Here is an 8,826-nt window from a genome sequence, read left to right on the forward strand (position 1 = left end):
CGCTGACAATGCCTAACCTCCATCCCTAAAGATGCCTAATAATGACATGTGATATTTCGAGCCAACATCTTGTGTCTAAGAGCATCTCCAACAGGCGCCCAACGCGCCGCGCTGTAAAAATAGATTTGGCGTGCGCCCATCGCCTGGTTTGGCGCGGCGCGCAGCGTTTGCTCCAGCAGCCGCGCTGAAAAGCCGCGCGCGCGCGCAGCTCCAGCAGGCGCAGTAAAATGCAGCGCCTGCGCTCATTCTATAATATTTTTAATTAAAATTGCATAGATAAAAAAAGCGATACATAGATATTTTACATCGGTGCAACTACTACGGCATAGATGATAGATAGTTCAACATACATAGATAGATAGATAGAAATTACTACGGCATACATAGATAGAAAACTACTCTAAGTCGCTGCCATCACCATCGTCATCCTCGTCGGTGTCGTCCGAGGTTGAGAGCCAGACGTCGTCCCAACGTTCATCGTCCGAGGTGAAGAACGACCTCCCACCTGCGGAGACGATGTCGCACTGCTCGTTCGCCACTGCCTTCCGCTGACGCCGGTCCGCCCGCTCCGAGCGGCGCCTTGCCGTCCTCTCCGCCCAGTAGGCATGCTCGGCGTCGACGTCCTCTGGGTGGCGACGGCGCCACTCCGCCATGGCTCGCTCATCCTCCTCGGCGACGAGGAGACGGCGCTGCCGCCGAGCGTGGTCGGCACGGTCCATGTCCGTGATCGGCCGCGGCGGAGGGGCGAGGCGCTGCGCCTCCTCGCGCGTGAAGACGTCCCAGAAATTCATCTGGGATCGGGGCCTGTCCAAGCGCCACGCCGTAGCGTCGTACGCGCGGTGCGCCTCACGCGCGCTCCGAAACATCCCGAGGCCGAGCCGGACGTCGTCGGCCCGTATCTCGGCGGAGTACCAGCCGTTGGGGCGCTCGCGGACGCCGCGAAAGCCCGAAGCACCCCGGCGGCGCGGCGGCATGGTGGCGCGGTGGTGGCGCAGAAAGCGGCGACGCGGCGAAGCGGTGGAGTGCGAAGCGGCGAGATTGCGAGGAGAAGGGCGCGTGGCTGTTCTGTGCGTGTGGCGAAGCGCGGGACTTTATAGGCGCGCTCGAAGCGGCGCGCCAAATCTAGCGCGCCGCGTGCCGCTTTCTACCGCGCGCGCGCAAACGCTTCCCGCGCGCGCTAACTTCCCGCCACCGCTGGAGCGCGCGGAACCAACCGGCGCGCGCGAAAAACTGATTTTACCGCGCGGGCGCGCGTTTTGCCGCGCCTGTTGGAGATGCTCTAAGAGCATCTCCAACAGCCGCGCTAAACTAGCGCCACGCCGCAAAATAGGCCTTTTTAGCGCGCACGCAACGCGGCGGCTCGCTCCAGCGGGCGCGCAAAAACGGCGCGCGCGCGATAACGGGTTGGGCGTGCGGTCAAAAACACTTATCCGCGCGGTGTATTTGGAGCGCCAGCTACAGCGTGCGGCACACTCGAGCGCTCGCGCCCGCACTCTCTCCCTCTCCTCGTCCTACGCCCCGCGCGCGCCGGCGCCGGCGCCCTGCCCCCCCGCCATGGACGCGCACACCGGCGCCCCGCTCACCCCGCTGTACATCCGCGACCCCCCCGCCGCCGCCGCCGGAAACCCTAGCGCAGCGAGCGCTGGCGTCGCCACCGCCGGAGCTCCGCCGAGCGTCGGCCTCGCGCGCAGCCTCTTCTTGCCGCCGCGGATGACTACGCCGCCGGCGCCGGGTGGCGTCGCGCCGGCGCCATCCCGTGCCGCCGCCGCACCGTCGAAGAAGGTACCCAATGCGGCGCGGGCGAAGAAGGGCAAAACATCCGCGAAGAAGAACAAGGCGGCGGACGGCTCCGGCATGGCGAGGGGGAAAAAGCTTGCAGGGCGTTCGACGGCCGCGGCGGCTACCGAAGCACCGGCGAGCTCACTCGTTGAGCCGGCCGCCGACGCGCACCACGTGTTCGACGAAATGCCCCCAAGGTGAAAAAATTTCCAAGTATTTTTTTCTTCTTATTTGTTCAATGCATCATCATTTTACATATAGATAGCTTATTTGCATTGTTCAAAAAAATTGTAGTCTCAACGATGATGCATACATGTCCACTATGGGTGTTGGGTCCAACAATTCGCATTGGTCTCAAACCAATGACATCCATTTCGAAGACCATGAGTTTGAGGTGGACGAGGAGGGTGAGGGAATTGTCGAGGCGCCGAGAGGAAGAGCGGGCAATTACTCCACCACCGATGACAAGTTACTATGCTACACCTATTTGCATGTGTCGAAGGATCCATCCATTGGAGGTGATCAAAGTAGAGACGCGTATTGGGGGCGAATGACAGAACACTTTAATGCTCACAACAAGAGTGGAATTTACCGCTCCGAGAGATCACTTCGGTCCCGATGGTCGACAATCAACTCGGATTGTCAAAAGTGGGCGGCCGCGCAAAAGTCGGTGGACAAGATTAACCCAAGTGGCATAAATGAGGATGATCGAGTAAGTGGCATCTCATATATGTTCATCATACTTGTTTTTGGTGACCGAAGTGCTAACTTGTTTTGTTTTTCTTGTAGTACAACATTGCACAAAACTTGTTCAAACAAGAGACAAGGACAACCAAGAAGGGGAAGATCAAGAAACGCAGGATCTTTACCTTGCCTCATTGCTATGAAGTGTTAAAGGATGATGAGAAATGGAAGAAGTGTGATGGTTTGGAGGATTTGCATTTGAGCAACAAACGGAAGCGAGCAATTGAGATGAATGATGATGAGGAGGAGGATGATGCATCAAGTGATGACGGCAAGAGAAGCCCCACACCCAACTCGGTTTCATACTCGAAGCCAAAACGACCGGATGGGTGCAAGAAAGACAAAACCGAAAAGAAGAAGAAGAAAGGAGATGATGAGCTCAAAAATGCTATGGAAGCTATTGTGAAGGCAAGGGTCGAAGCGAATGAGGTGAGGAAAATGGCAAGGAACCAAGATGCCGTGGCCGAGGAGAGGAGGTTGGCGGCCGAGGAGAGAAGGGTGGCGGCCGAGGAGAGAAAGGTGACTTTGGAGGAGAGGAAAGTGAGCAACGAGGAGCGAGCTAAGTTGTTGGAATGGGAGAAGCACTTGTTCTTCATGGACACATCTAACCTCAATGCGGCGCAAAAGGAGTATGTCAATCTTGCCCAACAAGAAGTCTTGATCCGAAAAAGAGCCTTGGTTCGTGCAATGGGTGGCGATGGCCTCGGCGCCATGGGAGGCATGGGTGGCTTCGGCGCCATGGGAGGCATGGGTGGCCTCGGCGCCATGGGAGGCGGTGGCCTCGGCGCCATGGGAGGTATTGGTGGCTTTGGAGGCATGGGAGGCATGGGTGCACCTCCGGCCGCCATGGGAGGCATGGGTGGCTTTGGAGCACCCTCCGACGCTATGGCCGCCATGGGAGGCATGGGTGCACCTCCGGCCGCCATGGGAGGCATGGGTGGCTTTGGAGCACCCTCCGACGCTATGGCCGCCATGGGAGGCATGAGTTTTGCTTCTTTCATGGGAGGCATGGGTGCACCTCCGGCCGCCATGGCTTCTCACACACATTCCCATGAAGATGCCGTTGAAGATCTTGCCAACACCGTCGGAGCTTCACATGATGCGGTGCGTGATGCGGTGCGTGATGAGGATAGGGAGGAAGGTTCATCTTCGGAGGCGGAAGAGTCGTCTTCGGAAGATGAGGATGAAGACGAAGAAGAGGAAGATGAAGATGAAGCTTGATGTGTCTTTCATGTCTTGAACTTTTAGTTTGCATTTGAACTTGGTTGGATGAACTTGTGGGCATGATTTTGATGAACTTGTGGGCATGAACTTTTATTCATCAACTTGTTTGTGTCAAATTTTACATGTTCATTTTTGTCCAAAATATCCATATATGCAAAATGCCCGGCGAGTCGCGCGCGCTGTATTTTTGCGCTCTGCTGGAATGGCGCACACGCGCTGCATTATGGCGCGGCGGCTGGAGCCAGTGCAGGCGGGCGCGCAAAACCAGCCGCAGCGCGCGCGCTAAAAGGTTTTTTGCGCGCGGCGCTATAGTGCGGCTGTTGGAGATGCTCTAACTCTAATATCATGGACGGTTCAAAAAAAAATTCGGCAAGAAACACACGGTTATCTTTTAGTCACCTTATGAAAAGTGTCGTATATCATGACTATCTATTGCAATTTCTTCCTCAATTCGTATATCATGACATAGTATAGCTCCAGCTACGAAAAGCAGTTAATTAACTGCCCAAGTAAATCAAAAAAGTAGTTAAGCAAATCTTAGACTTTTCTTAAATGTTGGATCTTGGATGGCTAGATGTGTACTATTTCTTATGCTGCAGCCATAGAAGACCCTCCAACTGAACCGAATCCATGATAGACTGCTCACAAACACAGAATAACAAATTGGGTTTTTTTTCTTCTAATTAACCGCAGTTCATGGTTGAAGCTATGTTATGGCTTACGGTGTTGTTTAACGAGCCCAGCCTCTGTACATATTCCTTCAATATGAATGGTTGGGAGCACATACAACGGAGCAAGAATTGTTGTATTCCTAAGGTTGGTTTCAGTTTGGTTGAGCCATGAAACATCAACCTTTTTATTTGATTCTACATCAAATAAGAAATATTTGAACTCATGTGCTGCACAATAGGCAAAAGACTTCCTAGAAATCCAAACAGAGTGGAAGAAAAATAGACGGATCCTTCGTTCCCAATAAAGAACTGTAGTCTGCAGGTAATTAAGCTATAAGTTAATTGCTTCAGGATTCAATAAGCGAGATGGGGTGAAATTACCTGTGTTGTACCTTGTGTAGATGATTGAATCAAGGATTATCAATCGGCATAGATAAACAGACAAGGAACTACTACCAAGATACACAAACAAGGAACCCACTATCCAACTCTTGGTCTTGGACATCCTGGCCAATGCACATATGGAGTAGGCGACATCGGCCCGCGGGCGATTTGCCGAGTTCGCAAACACTATCCCTGCATCCAGCAAAAAGATTTCACCAGGGCCGCATAGATGCCGCATTGCATGGTCAGGAAGGGGGAATCACTCACTCCTGAAGTGCCGCTCCTTGGGCGGGCACTCCACGTGGTTCGTCGTCTTCACGATGGTGATATCCAAATCCTGCAGAGATCAGAAATTCTTGGGGCGCATTAGCAATTGATGTGGCACAATGCAGAATAATCAGACAGATACAGAGAGGAGCGGGATGCAGGTCATATGCGGCAGGAGATACAAGGCGAGGTGTTGATGGCAGGATGGGCGGGGCTGACCTTGTACTCGATGTTGAAGTTGGCGAGGCCAACCTTGGTGGAGTCCTTGAGGGCGCCGTAGGCCTTGCGCCAGGTGCCGGACCCCATGACCGCCGTCGTCGCCCTCGCCCTCGCCCCGGCTCCGGACCCCGCCCCGCCGCGCCCGCGGTCCAGCTTCGGCAGCCGCGCTCGCGCGCACGACGGACGATGGTACTTAGCCGCCGCCGGCGATTTCTCTCGCGAGAGGATTGGAGACGAGGGATTGTGGGGTTAGTGGGAGATGAGGTGTGCGGTCGTGGGCTGTTTCCCTTTTTTTTTATCGAGCGGCGAGGCGTCGCAGCTTTCCTCATATTTTTGGAAGAAAAAAAATCTGCGTGCGTGCGATGGGAGGGAGATCGAGCGAGGTCGAACCATCATGACGTTGGATCCTCCTTTAATAGTAGATATTTAATAGTAGAAGAGATAGTAGAGATTTATCAACATATTAAACGATTTTTACATAAATACCTCAGGTAGCCCACAGGCCACAACGAAGCCACAAGCCCACAATCAGAATCCCATAGGTGATACGTATCCAGGTGATTTGATTCTAAAAAGATGTATCTAGGTGATTGATTGATGTCCAGAATTGCCTCCTTTCTTATATGGCTATATCTGCCTGATTGACATCCAGAATTACCTCGTAGACTCGCATCAGCCAGATCACATCTTCTCGCCGCCGCCTACCACCGCTAGCGCCTCCGGGCTCCGGCCGCTTGTTGCCTCGCACCACCACCCCGTTCATGTCCTCCAGAGCTCGCGCGTGGACGGGAACCGCGAGGTGGAGCTGCAACTCGGCGACCACCACGACCAGGAGCATGGCACGCCTACCTCGAACGCAAGCCCAACCCTATTGTCAGATGGTGCCTTCCACCTCCGCGCGCTAGGAAAGAATCAACTCCCCGGACGACGTCAGGGTCCGCCACCTCGTGCTCCGGGGTCCAAGGAGTAGCACCGTCACAGCACTATGTCTGAGACATCCATGAAGCAGCGACGTCTTAGCCTGCTTAGCAATGGTTGATCTGCCGATGCCGCCAAGCACAAGAACACGAGCAAGGCTATTTTGGCTAGGTGAGTTTCGATTTTGTTTATGATTTTACGATAACGAGCACGGATCTTACAATTTGAATATATTTGTTGAAACTGCAGGCACGCCTAGCTCGGCACGCAAGCGACCGATTAAGTATGAAATATTTTTTCCAACAGCAATTATTTTTGTATGTATGTTCTGTGATATATTCATGTACATCAGTACACATTACCCTTGATTTCTGCATAGAGATGCATGATATACATGTAAATATGAGATTTTGTGTGTGATGATTGAGTACAAAAATTTTATTTTCACAGAAATATGTTTTTCGTATATAGATGATGTGATCTATTCATGTACGTGAACATTGATTTTTGCAGTGATACAAGAACCAACATCAAGTAGATGTTCATTTTGAATTGGTCGATGATACATCTGCCCCAATGTATGAAGATGAAGACCGTGTTGTTACTGCAAGTTGTTGTTTATGATTACGTAGTGCTCCAATTGATGTGTTGCAAATTTGGGTAATTTTACCCACGGCCACGGGTACCCATTTACCCTGTCGGGTGATGGGTATGGAAAAAAGTTGTACCCGTCGGCAGGTATGGGTACGGGTGATGGGTAAAGTTTGGAGTGATGGGTAAGGGTATGGGGTGGCTCCACACGTACCCAAACCCGGCGGGTGCCATCCAGTGCAAATGAGTGTTCTGTCAAGAAGCGGGCAGAGGTTTCTCTGGGTGGTGCACCACCCCAACGAAAAGGACAGCAGCGCGGCCTACCTCGGCACTGCCGCTACCGATGCCGACCCGCTGAGCTACCTGCCCGAAGGGTTCGTCGAGAGGATGAGCGGCACAGGGCTCCTTGTGCCACTGTGGGCACCGCAGGTGGAGATCCTTAACCACGCCGCCGTGGGAGGGTTCATGTCTCATTGCGGATGGAACTCCACGCTGGAGAGCGTGTCGGCGGGCGTGCCGATGGTGGCGTGGCCGCTGTACGCCGAGCAGAGGTTGAACAGTGATGCTGTCGTCGGAGCGGGTGGGCCTGGCGTTGTATGTAAGGCCTCCGCTCGGTAAGGACGGTGCGGTTGTCCCACGGGACGACGTGGCGGCGCTGGTCAGGGCGCTTATGGAAGTGGAGAAGGGCGCCGCGGCGCGGAAAAAGGCCGGCCACCTTCGGGCTGAGGCCAAGATTGCTTCGGCGCCGGGCGGGCCGCAGGATCGAGCTCTCACGGTAGTGGCTCGCATGATTTCCTTGCATCGGAAGAGCCACGGTGAGTAAAGAGGAGCCTCCCTAAAAGAACTGAATAAGAGGCATGGTGGCTGAAGTTTTTTCTTGATTTATGTTTGTATCGATTACTATGTGTATTTTACATTTAAATATAGAATAATACATTTTCCACCGAAGATATTATTATCATTGCATATTGTAGATATGAAAGCAATTTTACATGTGTGGAAAACTTTGGGTCTATCTGAGGCAATTCAACATGCTTTGTGTGCGGATAGATTGGGATCAGTTGTTGGAAGGTACCTTATGCAGCTCTAGTCGGAAGTCTCCAGTTCTTAGGATGTTTGGTTTGCAAGAGTCAATTGCTGTCTCTTGTTGGTATATTTGGTGCCAAAGATGTGAATTCATAAAGGGGGGAACTATTGCGGCACCCCCTCGGACTGCTTTTGCAATCCAAGCCCTAACTGCAAACTACGGTTCTGTGTCTTCTTCTACCCGGTCACATGCCAAATATTATGGGATAAAACAAAATAGGGATGTTATAAACTCAACGCTGATGCTGCTTTCCATGATGATGGGACTGGAGCTGTAGGGGTTGCCCTCCGTAATAGTATTAGTGAAATGGTTGCATGTGCTGCAGCGCTCCTTTATCTGATGTCCTCAATGCGGCGTCTACTGAGGCCCTGTCGGTTCATAAAAGTATTGATCTCATTGAGCACTTGGAATGCATGAATTTGGCTATAGAATCAGACTCTTTGGAAGTTATTAGTGCATGCAGAGGCGAGTTCGAGGTGCTAGCCCCCTATGGATAATGGCGCATCTATGATTAATGGTATTTTGTTTCATCACTGCTTGAGAGAAGCAAATCAAGTGGCGCATCATTTAGCAAAATATTCTTATGAGTCTCATACTGAATTTAGTTGGGATGGGACCCACCCGATTTCCTCTAGCCTTATGTAATCCATGATGTAACTCGGTTGCCATTGTAATAAAGCGCCACGAGGCTGAATTTCAAAAAAAAAGATGGAAGCAATTTTACAATTATTCTAAGGTAAAAGAAGTAGGAGGATCCAAAATTACTTGTGTCATAAACTCATAATTGAAATGATTAAGGGCAATGATCAGGTGAGTAATCAAATCTAAGCCAAGAATGGCAAAGGGAGAGGATTTGACATCACAAATGACAGGGTTTTTTAGATAGACCTTTTTATATTATCGACCTACATATTTTAATATTTTTCATGTGCCCTTAATAAA

At 51.9% G+C, this 8,826-nt stretch overlaps 1 protein-coding gene across 3 annotated transcripts in view; it reads right to left on the bottom strand.

Annotated features, from left to right (window-relative positions):
- Nucleotides 1–5,417, bottom strand: part of LOC119336434 (putative clathrin assembly protein At2g01600) — an 8,276-nt gene extending 2,859 nt beyond the window's left edge. For 2 of the 3 annotated variants that reach the window (XR_005162468.1, XM_037608451.1), the window contains exons 1-3: nucleotides 5,289–5,417; nucleotides 5,070–5,139; nucleotides 4,800–4,994 (exon numbers count right to left, since the gene is read on the bottom strand). Coding sequence is in view for 2 of the 3 variants with exons in the window: in XM_037608451.1 (XP_037464348.1) it covers nucleotides 4,800–4,994; nucleotides 5,070–5,139; nucleotides 5,289–5,375 (352 nt within the window). In the remaining variant the exon portion in view is untranslated. Of the gene's footprint in view, nucleotides 1–3,858; nucleotides 4,995–5,069; nucleotides 5,140–5,288 lie in introns of those variants that run through there. The other variant, XM_037608450.1, reaches the window with a different exon arrangement.
- Nucleotides 5,418–8,826: the final 3,409 nt, after the last annotated feature.

This window comes from Triticum dicoccoides, chromosome 7B (genome assembly GCF_002162155.2).
Source record: "Triticum dicoccoides isolate Atlit2015 ecotype Zavitan chromosome 7B, WEW_v2.0, whole genome shotgun sequence".
In the NCBI taxonomy this organism is placed as follows: domain Eukaryota; kingdom Viridiplantae; phylum Streptophyta; class Magnoliopsida; order Poales; family Poaceae; genus Triticum; species Triticum dicoccoides.